The sequence below is a fragment of the Mobula hypostoma genome, chromosome 14 (genome assembly GCF_963921235.1).
Source record: "Mobula hypostoma chromosome 14, sMobHyp1.1, whole genome shotgun sequence".
NCBI lineage: Eukaryota > Metazoa > Chordata > Chondrichthyes > Myliobatiformes > Myliobatidae > Mobula > Mobula hypostoma.
Genome location: NC_086110.1, coordinates 19,321,995 through 19,337,595, shown reverse-complemented (window position 1 = coordinate 19,337,595; position 15,601 = coordinate 19,321,995). Strand labels below are relative to the sequence as shown.

At 43.0% G+C, this 15,601-nt stretch overlaps 1 protein-coding gene across 3 annotated transcripts in view; it reads left to right on the top strand.

Annotated features, from left to right (window-relative positions):
- nlrc5 (NLR family, CARD domain containing 5) overlaps window positions 1-15,601 on the top strand; it is a 258,886-nt gene that overhangs the window by 60,742 nt on the left and 182,543 nt on the right. For all 3 annotated transcript variants that reach the window (XM_063066746.1, XM_063066749.1, XM_063066748.1), the window contains exons 4-6: window positions 2,988-3,074; window positions 5,424-5,564; window positions 7,182-8,931. In XM_063066746.1, coding sequence (XP_062922816.1) covers window positions 2,988-3,074; window positions 5,424-5,564; window positions 7,182-8,931 — 1,978 coding nt within the window. The remainder of the gene's footprint in view (window positions 1-2,987; window positions 3,075-5,423; window positions 5,565-7,181; window positions 8,932-15,601) is intronic.

Here is a 15,601-nt window from a genome sequence, read left to right as displayed (position 1 = left end):
GCTTTTTAAATGATGTTTGCAGTATAAGAAATAATTTGACCCTGGATATATGCTTTAAAAGTATCCCATATAATAAAACTAGATGTCTCTTCCAATGTATTTTCTTCAAAAAAGGAATAATTTGATTCTCCATAAATTTTAAAAAGTCCTCATTGGATAACAGAGTTAAATTAAATTGCCAAAATCTACTCATAGGGATAGGACCAGGGAGATTTAAAGATAGAAGTACAGGAGAGTGGTCAGAAATAGCAATCTCTTTATATTCAATCGATTGAACCAATGGAATCATTTGACTATCAATTAAAAAAAATCAATCCTGATATAAGAAAGATGGACATGAGAGAAAAAAGAATACTCCCTGTCCGTCGGATGAAGAAAACGCCAAGCATCAACTACACCACATTTAGTTAGAAAGGATTGGATAAACAAAGCTGATTTATTAAGTGTGGCTGATTTGACAGATGAGTGATCCAATACTGGATCTAACCAGCAGTTAAATCTCCTCCCATCACAAGAGAGTAAGTACACAAATCTGGCAAAAACGAAAATAAACGTTCAAAAAATCCTGGATCGTCCACGTTGGGGGCATATACATTAGCAAAAACAATCAACTTACTGTCTAAACTTCCTGATACAATAACAAATTGACCATTAGGATCAGAAACAACTTTATGCTGAACAAAGGAAAGTATTACCTACAGAAGTCGAAACTCCATGAGATTTTGCATTAAACGAAGAATGGAATTGCATACACTTCCACCGAGTAAAAAAACAATAGCTATCACAGCTGCGTATGTGTGTTTCTTGTAAGAAAGTAATGGGTGCTTTTAATTTTTTAATATAAGCAAACATTATATTCTGTTTAATGGGGTGATTCAGTCCTTTCTCATTCAAACTAAATATGTTAATATTTCGAACCATTTTAAGTACCAATCAGCATGTAATTAAAAGATCTGGCCATAAGTTATTAAAACTAGAAAGCAAACCGTAAGGTAAGGTAGTCAACAGACAATCATATAATCAACCCAACACAGCTCCCAGAGAAAAATAGGCCCTAGCCCCTCCCCCACCTAAAGCAAGAAAGCTGACCAATAGACAGTCAGCGAGCTAAGAACTAAGTTCCCTCCCCAAAAGTCCTGTTGACAGAAACTCGGATCCTACAAGGTCAAATATGTCCCTACCAAGACACAACATAAAAAGAAAATAACTCAGTATTCGCAAATATAAAAGGATAAGTTTAAACAAATTGAAAGATAGCTATATTAAAATAAAGCCTGAAAAAGGGATATAATAAAATAGTATCAAAAATATAGCAAAAAACAATAGATGAACAGCCAGAATGTAAGCTTATTGGAACCTTATTTCAAATTCATATTAACAGAGGAAAAAAATTGATCAAATAAGAAATTTAGCAGTTTTAGACTTAATCCTTCAAAAACTCCTTTGCGTCTTCAACTGACTTTATTCTTTTTCACAATCTGTCCTTCAAAACAATACTCAGACAGGCGGGAAACCGAAGGGGTGGTTTATATCCTTTATTATAAAGTTCCGACATAACTTCTTTATGTTTCATATAATCAGCCATAACTTCAGGCGAATAATCTTCCACAAATCTGACCTTATGACTATGGAAATTGATCATTCCTTGTTGACGGGCATGGTACATTGAAAGATCCTTAATATGAAATTCATGAAAACTTGGAATGACCGACCTGGGTCTCGCTGCCGATGGCAATGGTTTTGAAGCCAGCGAGCGATATGTTCGATCGAGCTTCGGCTCAGAAGTGAATAGAACAGGGAATAGCTGTTTCAGAAAGTTTGCAAAGAACTTCATAGGGTCAACGCCTTCAATTGATTTTCTAGACCCAGAATTCACAAGTTATTTCTCCTGTTTCTATTTTCTAGACTGATAATACTTTTCATCATTTTTTCATTGGATAAGGATAACTCTTTGCAGAGTTTAAATGTATCTTCAAGATCCTCTTCAAGTGTCACCAGCTTTGCAGTATTTTCCTGAATTCAGTTCTCATGCTCAGTTAAAGTTTGTTGGATCCTGTCCAATTTGTCATTAAGTCGTTGAAACTCCTCGGGAAATTTGGATTTTTGCCGTTTAAGGAAGTCACTGATTGAATCCAAAGTGACTGGGGATTCATTTTCTGTATCTCTTTCTTTTGCAGAAGCTTTTGCTCTTTTCCCAGCCATAGTAGAGCAGTATGAAAGTATTATAATAAGGTTTTAAAAAAAAAAACTGGTAGGAGCAATCTAAAATGATGTTACTCCATCAGCTGCCAACAGGGCTCTGTACTGCCATCTGATTTGCTTGAATACAAATGACATATTTCACTCTATATTTCAATGTACATATGATAAAGCTAATATTCATCTCCTTTTATAATGTTACATCATAGATGGTGCACATTTCCAGCCTTAGCCAGGATCCACAGCTACTGGCAAGTGGTAGACCCACAGCAAAGAAACAAAACCCTTGTATGTGTTTAGAAATGCAGAGCGAAGTGTTCAGTTCATTGCTTTTTTGACTGATATTGCCAGAGGGTTAAACATTAGTCACCACTAGGGAGAAAATCCAAGCTCTTTCACAGAGCAATTCTAAGGGAGCTTGTGTATCCACTTGAGAGGTTGGAGAGGGTCTCACTTTAAGATTACTTAAGAAAGTTGGCACCTCCAGCATCCAGCACTCCCTCAGCGCTACATTAGATTCTTAGCCTGGACTTTACACTCAAGTCTTCACAACTTTATAAAATGAAGAGATCAAAGTGCAACTGTAGAGCATGGCTGAGACTTAATTTGGGATATTTTCTGGATTTTACTTGTACCAAATCAAAAACATGTTGTGAATTGTGTATTTCTCCATAAGTACTTAATTAAAGTGCAAAACAGGGTACATGAACAATTTTGAAGTAGTTGCTAGTTATTTAAATAATTCCACTTGTTCTGATCGCTGTACTCTGATTAACAATTTTATATAGTTTCAGTTACTTTACGGAGAGGAAGAAAACGATTGCCATGCCAAATAAAGAACCACCATCCCTCTAGAGTGAAAAAAGCAAAAATTGGTAAGTAGGAGGGCTAAAGGTAATGTGTAGAATTGAGAGGCTAAAGATAATGTGAAGTTGTACGCTTCACTGGAATCTAGCATTGGGAATAGATAGAACTGTGGAAGTTACTTGACACAAGCCTACATGCCTGTGTTGCATTGGAGATTCGATATGATAAGGAGCTCACCTCACGTCATATGGAACTAATGTTCCAATTACAATCAAGCTATCTTGTTTGTTTTGACAAACTTTCATTCAGTGAACAATCTTGAAAATCTGAATACGGGCACCCGTGTGGGTGCTAGCTATGCCTGCCTTTTTGTTGGCTTTGTGGAACAATCTATGTTCTGTACCTATTCTGGTATCTGTCCCCCACTTTTCCTTCGCTACATTGACGACTGCATTGGCGCTGCTTCCTGCATGCATGCTGAGCTCGTTGACTTTATTAACTTTGCCTCCAACTTTCACCCTGCCCTCAAGTTTACCTGGTCCATTTCTGACACCTCCCTCCCCTTTCTAGATCTTTCTGTCTCTGTCTCTGGAGACAGCTTATCCACTGATGTCCACTCTAAGCTTACTGACTCTCACAGCTGTCTGGACTATTCCTCTTCTCACCCTGTCTCTTGCAAAAGTGCCATCCCCTTCTCGCAATTCCTCCGTCTCCGCCGCATCTGCTCTCAGGATGAGGCTTTTCATTCCAGGACGAGGGAGATGTTCCCCTTTTTTAAAGAAAGGGGCTTCCCTTCCTCCACCATCAACTCTGCTCTCAAACGCATCTCCCCCATTTCACGCACATCTGCTCTCACTCCACCTTCCCGCCACCACAATAGGAATAGGGTTCCCCTGGTCCTCACCTACCACCCCACCAGCCTCCGGGTCCAACATATTATTCTCTGTAACTTCCGCCACCTGCAACGGGATCCCGCCACTAAGCACATCTTTCCCTCCCCCCACCCCCCCCCCACTTACTGCAGGGATCGCTCCCTATGCGACTCCCTTGTCCATTTGTTCCCCCCATCCCTCCCCACTGATCTCCCTCCTGGCACTTATCCTTGTAAGCGGAACAACCATTGAGGGCCCCAAACAGTCCTTCCAGGTGAGGCGAGACTTCACCTGTGAGTTGGCTGGGGTGATATACTGCGTCCGGTGCTCCCAATATGGCCTTCTATATATTGGCGAGACCCGAGGCAGACTGGGAGACCGCTTTGCTGAACACCTACGCTCTGTCCGCCAGAGAAAGCAGGATCACCCAGTGGCCACACGTTTTAATTCCAAATCCCATTCCCGTTCTGACATGTCTATCCACGGCCTCCTCTACTGTAAACATGAAGCCACACTCAGGTTGGAGGAACAACACCTTATATTCCATCTGGGTAGCCTCCAACCTGATGGCATGAACATTGACTTCTCTAACTTCCGCTAATGCCCACCTCCCCCTCGTACCCCATCAGTTTTTATACACACATTTGTTCTCTCACTCTCCTTTTTCTCCCTCTGTCCCTGTGACTATACCCCTTGCCCATCCTCTGGGGACTTCCCCCCCCCCTTGTCTTTCTCCCTGGGCCTCCTGTCCCATGATCCTCTCATATCCCCTTTGCCAATCACCTGTCCAGCTCTCGGCTCCATCCCTCCCCCTCCTGTCTTCTCCTATCATTTTGGATCTCCCCCTCCCCCTCCCACTTTCAGATCTCTTACTAACTCTTCCTTCAGTTAGTCCTGATGAAGGGTCTCGGCCTGAAACGTCGACCGTACCTCTTCCTAGAGATGCTGCCTGGCCTGCTGCATTCACCAGCAACTTTTATGTGTGTTGCTTGAAAATCTGTGACACTTCACAAGGTGATGAAGTGCCCAGGTAGCTGCAGGATTACACCTCTACAGCAGCAAAATTGATTAGCATGCAGCTGGTTGAATAATAGGCACGTGTTCAGTGGCCCTTTGATGGAGCGCATAGTCCGGTCTGTAAACATTATCTTGCTTGTCTCACTGTAAATGTGATATCTGGATTAATTACAGAGAAAATAGGAAGTTTCCAGAGTTTATTGGCTAGGAATTCATCTCTACTGGAGTGAAAAGTCAATAGAGTGAATTTTCGAGGCAGGTACAACATGTTGATGTGACCTCATCGTGTATTTAACTCCACTGACTGAGATTGACTTTTTAACCATCTATCCATTTTTTTTTTTGCCTCCTCACTCAGAGGAATGCAAAACTGGACCAGGATGCAGGTACAATGCTCTGGAAATCATCATTTGTGTGTTCAGAGATGATAGGGAACTGAAGTCATAATCCTAACAGTATTAATCAAGATTTTCATAATGGATTCTTGAATATTTAAGTCTGAAATGCAAACTCCTTTTCCTTTTACAGGGAATTATTGGGAAACAGCCATTCGCAAATCAGATTCCTCAACCAAGGGAACCCCAGCTGTGTTTAACCCTGACCCTATAGAAATGGACCAAATTCTGTACCCGTCAGGAGAAGAATATTTGAACTTGCCGGCAATTTCAGGTCTCTTTTAACCTTGTCCTTCGAAATCAAATTTGTTTGTTTTCCTTATTAATAGTTTAATTCCTTGAAGTGATTTTCTTGAAAGTGGCATCACAAGTAGACAGGGTCATAAAGAGAGCTTTTGCCAAAATGGCTTTCATAAATCAAGGTACTGAGTACAGGAGTTGGGATGTGTATGTTGAAGTTGTTTGAAGTATTGGTGAGGCTGAATTTGAGTATTGTGTAAAGTTCTGGTCACCTACCTAGAGGAAAGGTATCAGTAAGATTGAAAGAATGCAGAGAAAATTAACAAAAAGGTTGCCAAAACATGAGGGCCTGAGTTATAGGAAAAGGTTCAGTAGGTTTGGACTTTATTCCCTGGAGTTTAGGAGAATGAGGGGAGATTAGATAAAGGTATGCAAAATTATGGGAGTATTGATAGGGTAGTGCATGCAGGGTTTTACCACTGAGGTTGGGTGAGACTGGAATTAGAGGTCATAGGTTAAGGATGAAAAGTGAAATACTTAAGGTGCACGTGAGGGGGAGCTTGTTCACTCAAAGGGTGGTGAGAGTGAGGAGAAGTGATGGATGCTGGTTTGATTTCAACATTTAAAAGAAATTTGGATAAGTACATGGATGGGAGGGGTATGGATGGCTATAGTCCAGGGCAAGGTTGGTGGGACTAGACAGAATAACAGTTCAACATGAACTAGATTGGCTGAAGGACCTGTTTTGGTTCTGTAGTGTTCTACGACCCTGTGGCTTTATGAATTAGGGCAGGTAGAAAATTACATTTTATGTTTACAAAACACTATGTATAATTTTGGGCACCACACTTTAAGGTGGATGTCAGGACCTAGGAAAGTTCTTACCAGGATGGTATCAAGGGGAACCAGTCCTTGTAATATGGGGGAAATTGTGTTGTTCTGCTTACAGCAGAGACATTTAAGAGGAGATAAGGTTTTCAGTGGCAAAACCATCTAATGATCTGGCCTCCACCACCCTCAGGTAGAGAATTCCAGAGATTCACCATTCTCTGAGATATGAAATTCCTGTGCCATTAACTTCTAAGTTAAGGTTGTAGAATGTCCCCTTTTTTGTTGCTCTCTCACTAGTTAAAACATTCTTACATCTCAATGTCTAGCCTTGCGAGCTCCCTTGAGATTTTTCATTCTTCTAAACTCCAAGGAATACAGACCCGCACTCCCAGTATCTAGACCCTCTTAATAGGACAACTGTTTCATCATCACTGTTTCTTCACTCCAAACTGAACTCCAGTTTCTAATCAGTAGAAAATTGCTCAGAGCTTTCATTTCCAGGGATTTTTACCACCTTGTAGAGAGCTTTATGAGAGGGAAAAAATGCCAATTTCTAACACTTTTAAGGTAGATTTTCAACCAAGGGAAAAGATGAAGTAGTAATTGAAGCTAACATCAGAATATTTTGAAGATTTTTGATTTCATTTTCCTCCTACTTAGAGATTGTTAGCTTATTAAAAAAATGAACATGGGATTTGATTGCTCAGTTTTTACTTTATTGATTTCCCCATTCATATTTACTGAGTCGATCATCTTAAATCCATGGGTAAGTACTTATCAGTTTTCAAATTCCAAAAGTTTATTTGTTTTCCATTGACAGATTCTGCTGAGGATTACAGAACATTAATGATAAAGACTATCCTGCAGAAACACGAAGCCAGAATTGCAAAAGAAGAGAAAATGAAACAAGTCACCCTTGCTCAAACTTTTCGGAGTCTAAACATGAAGGACGGAAATGTGACCAAACTCAAAGAGAGAATAGATGCTAGCCGGGATGATGTGCTCAGTCCACATGGAATTGAGGAAAACGAGGACACAGTTGCAAACTTAGCAGAGTTTCTCAACAATAAACTCATTTCCAATTGCAAAGTCAATATCCTGCTGGGAAAAGCAGGAACTGGGAAGACCAAGTTTGTACACAAAATTTGTTATGAGTGGACTAGAGGAGCTATCAGTCAATTTCAGTATGTATTTCTGTTTGAGTTTCGTCAACTGAACTTAACCAATAGGAACATTGATCTGAAGACTTTGTTATTCGATTTGTTCCTCAAACCAGAAAGGAATGCCCTCGCTGTATTTAGGTTTTTAATAGGAAACCCGCAGAAGGTTCTGATTATTTTCGATGGCTTTGATGAGTTTGCAGCGAAAGCCTCCATCTGTACTTCGGCTGTTAATAGCAACCCCAATGCACAACTATCAGTGGGAGAGTTATTTTCCAGCCTGCTTACTGGGAAGATGCTTCCTGGATGCACAGTTCTCATAACTTCCAGGCCCAAGGACATTCTCTGCTTACCTTTGGATGTTGTGGGCCATGTAGGGGAAGTCTCAGGGTTTAACCAACATAAAATCGAAGAATATGCCAGTCATTTCTTTGAAGACACTGAACACAATTATAAGTCTATCTCTCACCTGCAGAAGAATGGGAAAATTTTAAACATGTGCTACATCCCTGCCTTGTGCTGGGTTGTTTTTCTTTGTCTTGAACACTTGTTTTCTCAAAGCCCTTTAGAACCCAAGCTACCTCATACAATGACACAATTCTACATAAAGATGCTAACGGTTTTTTTAAACAAGGATGCCAAGAATACAGAGGCCCATGGTCAGATTGAAAACATGCTGCTAAACAAATACAGAGAGGAGATTCATGGGTTGTGCAATCTTGCAGTTAAAGGGCTGCAGGAGAGCAAGTCTGTGTTTTATTTAAAAGACCTTCTTTCTGAGAAGGTCACCATATTTGCTTCCTCATTTGGATTTCTTTCTACGTTTGAAGTGAAAACTATTGACCACAACCCAGAGAATGGATATGCCTTCATCCACCTGACGCTCCAAGAGTTCCTGGCTGCACTTCATCAAATGATTGACAACCAGACAACTGATCAAATGATAAAAAGCAAGTTTTACCTTAAATCCAAATGGACCTGGAGGAATGATGCAAAGAATGAGTTCGCCGATGCTGTTCACATATTTCTGTCTGGCTTAGCTTCGAAAAAGTGTAAGTCGTTCCTCAGCATCCTGGCAAACAAGAACGAGACGTGGGTGCAAAAGAAGCAGAAGGCCATCTTACTGAATCTGCGGAAGTTGGCCACCACCAACCTCACTGGACCAAAAATCATCGAGCTCTGCCACTGTGTGTATGAGACACAGAACTGTGACCTGGCAAGGGATGTGGCATCGCAGTTAAGATACAAGTTTGAGCTGCGTAACTTCAGGCTGACACCAGCAGATATAACTGTTCTAACTTTTGTTATAAACAGCGGAACCAGCTGTGCATCTGTAGATATTGGAGGTTGTGCCTTGGACCTAGAATGTGTTACAGTCTTGGGCACTTGCAAGAATTTAGAAATTTTAGTGTAAGTAAATGCAGATAACCTACAGCAGGAAGTTATTGTTTCTGTCATTGAATATACTTGAGAGCCTGGCTTTTCTAATGCAGTCACACAAGAGATTCTGCAGATGCTGGAAACCTAGAGCCACACACACAAAATACTGGAGGAAATCAATAGGTCAGTCAGCATCTAAGGAGAGGAATAAATAGTCGACATTTTGGGCTGAGACCCTTCATCGGGACCTGATCCTGGTGAATGGTCTTGGCCCGAAATGCGACTGTTTATTCCTCTTCAAAGATGCTGTCAGAGCTGTGGAGTTCCCCCTGCAGTGCAGTCTCTCTGTCAGCCTGGGTGACACAAGGGATTAACTTTCTCAATGCTGCATTCCTGGCGAGAAGTTTCTAGTCCACGGGAACAGAGACTGGAGAATGAGGAACAGAGATCAATATGGTGAGATGATGCTTACCATTCTGTGGCAACTCTGGAAATTTGGAACTGGAATGAATTGGATGAGAAAGGCTGATTGGTGTTCTTATTGAGTAATCCTCTAGACCAGAAATGAACCTTTGCAAAATTATCCTTAACAAGTATACAAGATGATAAGAGGCATAGATTGTGTGGACAGCCAGAGATCTTTTTCCCAGTGCAGGAAGGGCTAATATGAGGGCATAACTTTAAGGTGACTGTTGAAAAGTATAAGGGGAAGGTGGGGGGGGAGATGTCAGAAGTAAGTTTTTTTTTACACAGAGGTTGGCGGGTACGTGAAACATTCCACCAGGGCAATCGAGATGCAGCTCCTTAAAGACGGTATTAGGGAACTGGAGATGCATCTTAATGACCTTCAGCTTCTGTGGAAAGCGAAGCAGTGAGAGACAGGAGCTAAAGGGAGGTATTCACCCCAAGGCTACAGGAGACAGATGAATAGGGGACTGTCAGGAGAGGGAAGGGAGAACATCAGATAGTGGAGAGCACCCCTGCGAGCGTCCCTCTCAACAATAAGTAATCCAATCGGGTACAAGTCTGCAGATGCTGGAAGTCCAAGCAACGCACACCAAATGTCGAAGGAACTCAGCAGGTCAGGCAGCATCTGTGGAAAAGAGTAAACAGTCAATGTTTAGGGCTGAGACCCTTCGGCAAGATTGGAGAAAAAAAGCTGAGATTTAAAAGTTGGGGGGAGTGGAGAACGAAACAGAAGGTGATAGGTGAAACCTGAAGGGGGAGGGATGAAATAAAGAGCTGGGAAGTTGATTGGTGAAAGAGATACAGGGCTGGAGAAGGGGGAGTCTGATGGAAGAGGACAGAAGGCCATGGAAGAAAGAAAAGGTGGGAGGAGGGCCAGAGGAGGCGATGGGCAGGCAGGGAGATAAGAGAGAGGGAAAGGGGGGTGGGGAATGTTGAGGGGGGGCATTACCAGAAGTTCGAGACATCGATGTTCATGCCATCAGTTTGGAGGCTACCCAGATGGGATATAAGGTGTAGTTCCTCCAACCTGAATGTGGCCTCATCACGACAGTGGATGGGCATATCGGAATGGGAATAGGAAGTGGAATTAAAATAGGTGGCCACTGGAAGATCCCACTTGATCTGGGGAGTGGAGTGTAGATGCTCAGTGAAGTGGTCTCCCAGTCTACATTGGGTCTCACCGATATGCAGGAGGCTGCACCGGGAGCACCGAACAGACTCACGGGTGAAGTGTCGCCTCACCTGGAAGGACTGTTTGGGGCACTGAATGGTAGTGAGGGAGGAGGTGTAAGGGCAGGTGTAGCACTTGTTCCACTTGCAAGGATAAGTCCCAGGAGGGAGATCAGTGGGGAGGGACGAATGAACAAGGGAGTCACATAGGGAGCAATCCCTGTGGAAAGCAGAAAGTGGGAGGCGGGGGAGGGAAAGATGTGCTTGGTGGGATCCCATTGGAGATGGTGGAAATTGTAGAGAATAAGTACTCCATTTTGAGTACTGTTTGGGGGGGGGTCATGGATGACCTACCTGGGGAACCCAACAGTGGCCGTGTCACTGGCAGTGAGTCTGGCCCTGTGGCTCAGAAGGGTAAGGAACTGAAGAGGCAGCAGTGATAGGGGACTCTATAGTCAGGGGGTTAGACAGGCGATTCTGTGGATGTAAAAAAGAAACACGGGTAGTAGTTTGCCTCACAGTTGCCAGGGTCCATCTGCGATGTTTCTGAATGTGACCACAATATCCTGAAGAGGGAGAGTGAGCAGCCAGAAGTCGTGGTACTTATTGGTACCAATGACATAGGTAGAGAAAGGGAGGAGGTCCTAATAAACAATACAGAGAGTTAGGAAGGAAGCTGAGAAGCAGGACCTCAAGGGTAGTAATCTCGGGATTACTGCCTGTACCATGCGACAGTGCAGATAGCAATAGAATGAGGTGACTGAAGAATTGGAACAGGGGACAGGGATTCAAATTTCTGGATAATTGGGGCCTCTTCTGGGGCAGTTGGGACCTGTACAGAAGGGACGGGTCGCACTTGAGTCCGAGGGGGACCAATATTCTTGTGGGCAGATTTACTAGAGCTGCCAGGAGTGGTTTAAACTAATATGGCAGGGGGATGGGAACCAGGATGACAGAGCTGAGGGTGAGCCAACAGGTTTGCAAGTAGATGATGGGTGTAACATGAATGTAAGGAAGGACAAGCCAATGATTGGGTACAAATGCAGACAGAGCAAAGAGTTAAATTGCACCACTGAGGCGAAATTCAAAATGGTGAAAAATGCAGAACTGAAGGTGCTGTATTTAAATGTGCATAGCATTCGGAATAAGGTGGATGAACTAATGGCACAATTAGAGATTAGTCAGTATGACATTGTAGTCATCTGAGTCGTGACTGAAAGAAAGCCACAATTGGGAGCTTAGTATCAAATGATATACTTTGTACCGAATGGACAGGCAAGAAGGCATAGGTGGTGGTGTGGCTCTGTTGGTAAGAGATGGAATTCCATCTTTAGAAAGAGGTGACGTAGCATCAGAAAATGTTGAATCTTTGTGGGTGGAGCTAAGAAATTGCAAGGGTAAAAAAGCCATCATGGGAATCGTATATAGGCTTCCCAATAGTAGCCAATATGCAGGGTTGAGATTGCAAAGGGAGCTAGAAAACGTATGTAGTAAGGGTAATGACACAATTATAATGGGGGACTTCAGTATGCAAGGGGATTGGGAAAATCAGGCTGGTGTTGGATTGCAAGAGAAGGAATTTGTTGAATGCCTACGAGGTGGCTTTTTTAAAGCAGCTTGTGCTTTTCCTTACTCGGAAAGGCTATCTTAGATTGGGTGTTGTGTAATAATCCAGATCTTATTAGGGAGCTTAATGTAAAGAAATCCTTAGGAGGCAGTGATCATAATATGATTGAATTCATACTGTAATTTAAGAGGGAGAAGCTGAAGTCACATGTATCAGTATCACAATAGAATAAAGGGAATTACAGAGGCATGAGAGAGGAGCTTGTCCAGTTACATTACAGGAGGGTATTGGTGGGGATGACAGCAGAGCAGAGATGGCTGAGGTTTCTGGGAATAGTTCACAAGGTGCAGGATAGGTATGGCCCATGGAAGAAAAAGTCCTCAAATCATGGGTAGGCAGCCGCAGCTGACAAGGGAAGTTACAGACTACAAAAAAGCCAAGGGAAGGGCATATAAGGTAGTATAAGTGAGTGGGAAGTTGGATGATTGGGAAGCTTTTAAAAACCAGCAAGAGGCAACAAAAAAGCTCCAAGAGGGGAAGAGATAAAATATGAGGGCAAACTAGCCAATAATATAAAGCAGGATACCGCAAGTTTTTTCAGTTATATGGAGAGTAAAAGGGAGGTGAGAGTTGATATTGGACCACCGGAAATTGATACTGGTGGTGAAGTAATGAGGGACAAAGGACTGGCAGATGAACAATGGGTACTTTGCATCAGTCTTCACTGTGGAAGACAAGAGCAGTGTGCCGGACGTCCATGAGTGTCAGGGAGCAGGAATGAGTGCCATGGTTTCTCCAAGGGAAATCTTGTCTGACAAATCTGTTAGATTTCTTTTAGGAAGTAAGAAGCAGGGTGGACAAAGGAGAGGCAGTGGATGTCATTTACTTGGATTTTCAGAAGGCTTTTGATAAGATGCCACAGAGGCAGCTTAACAAGATAAAATCCTGTGGCATTACAGGAAAGAAACTGGCATGGATGGAAGAATAGCTGACAGGCAGGAGGCAGGGAGTGGGAATAAAAGGGTCCTTTTCTGGTTGGCTGCCTGTAACTAATGGTGTTCCACAGAGGTCAGTATTGGAACCGCTACTTTTCACATTGTTTGTCATTGATTTGGATAATGGAATTGATGGCTTTGTGGATGATACAAAGATAGGTGGAGGGGTAGGTAGTGCTGAGGAAGCAAAGCAATTGCAGCAGTACTTAGATAAATTGGAAGAATGGGCAAAAAAGTGGCAGATGGAATACAGTGTTTGGAAACGTATGATAACGCATTTTCGTAAAAGGAACAATAGTATGGACTGTTATCTAAATGGGGAGAAGGTTCAAACATCAGAGGTGCAGGGACTTAGGAGTCCTCGTGCAAGACTCCCAGAAGGTTAATTTATAGGTTGAGTCTGTAGTAAAGAAGGCAAATGCAATGTTGACATTTATTTCAAGGGGAATAGAATATAAAAGGAAGGAGTTAATGCTGAGCCTTTATAAGGCCTCACTTGGAATAGTGTCAACAGTGAAACCCACCTGGTTTCCTTGGCTACGTGCGTCTAGGGAAGACGCACTGTGGTCCCGCCAAACCCTTTCCCACCCCAAACCTGGTTTGTGTGGATGCTGTGTAATTTGCTACCCTGTTACAATTCAGTGCCAAGAAATAACAGACAGCACGCTGCATACGATTAAGGGAATTATATTTATGAATCTTAACTAAAGGGTTAGTAAAGAAAAGAAAAAAAAACAAAACGGGCCCATTTTACTTGAACAGTCAAATGTGCAGAAGTTGGAGCTCAACCCTTCCAAAGATCACGCATGTTCACTGATTCTCAGTGGACTGCAGCGTCTTGCTTCATCACATCACTGTCCCCCATCAGGTCAAATCCTACGACCGGTTCTCTTTAGCATCCTCTCTCTTCCTCTCCTGCTGAACAAAGGTCCCAGCTCACACAACACAAAAACCCACTCCCCTGATTGGGTGGCTCACATTCCACAACACCATAACCCAAACACTGCTTGTACAGAGAGACCATTACATCAGCGGCGAACCCTTTCCCAGGGTGTCACAACAGCTTTGGGCCCTGTATCTCAGAAAGGATGTGTTGTCAGAGGAGGTTCACGAGGATTAGTCCAGGAATGAAGGGGTTATCATGTGAGTAGTGTTTGGCAGCTTTGGGCCTGTACTCACTGGAAATTAGACAAATGTAGGGTCTTGTGTGTGTGTGTGTGGGGGGGGGGGTGGGAATCTCATCGAAACCTGCCGAATGTTGAAAGGACTAGGTAGGGTGGATGTGGAGCGGATGTTTCCTATGGTGGGGTATCCAGAGCTAGAAGGGTCAGCCTCAAAATTGAAGGGCAACCTTTTTAGAACAGAAGTACGGAATTTTTTTTTGCCAGAGAGTAGTGAGTCCGTGGAATGCTCTGCCACAGTCTGCGGTGGAGTCCAAGTCCGTGGGTATATTTAAGGCGGAAATTGATCGTTTCCTGATTGGTCAGGGCATCAAAGGATATAGCGAGAAGGCGGGTGTATGGGGTTGAGTGGAATCCGGGATCAGCTATCATGGAATGGTGGAGCAAACCCGATGGGCTGAATGGCCTAATTCTGCTCCTATATTTTATGGTTTTATTCTGCTGGGGGTAGTAATGGAGGCAGATACATTCGGGATATTTAAGAGGCTCTGAGATAGGCACATGGATGATAGAAAAATAGAGGGCTATATAGGAGGGAAGGGTTAGATTGATCTTAGAGTAGGTTAAAAGAGCAACATAACGTCAGAGCTGTAATGTTCAGTGTTCTAACACTTTGTGCTGTTGGAAGGTAAGAGCGGGAATGGGAGTCAGTGCCGTAATGCCCTGGAGCCTGCTTTGACCATGGCTGAACTTGGCCCAAGTCCCACTCTCTCAGTCCTGATGAAGGGTCTTGGCTCAAAACATCAACTGTTCACTCTTTTCCATGGATGCTGCCCGGCCGGCTGAGCTCCTCCAGTATTTTGTGTGTGTTGCTTTGGGTTTCCAGCATCTGCAGACCTGCTCCTGTTTGTGATTTCCCACTTTCCTGCCTGCTCTCCTTTACACTTGATTCCCCACATTGTGAAAACCTGTCTTGCTCTTGCATGTATTCAATGACTTGGCCTCCACAGCTCTCTTGGGAAAAGAATTCAAAGGACTTAAGCCCCTTTGAGAGAAGAAACTCCTCTTTGCCTAAATGAATGTTACATCATTCTGAAGTAATGTTCATTTTATCCAGAAGGGATAACAGCATTAGTGCTGGTAAAGTCTGTCCTTACTGCCTGTTGCCAGTCATGAGTCCAATGCCTACACTTGTGAATTTCATTCCAGACTGAATCTGAATCTACATTCAGGCCTTTGTTCCATGCCCAGCACTACCCTAGATTGAAAGCATGGGAAAGACATGGCGTTCATCCTGGGTTGCTGGTGTGACAGAAAGCCCAGTGTTACACGCCACAGACCAAAGCCTAAACAGTCACAATGGAAGTTTAAGCAGACTC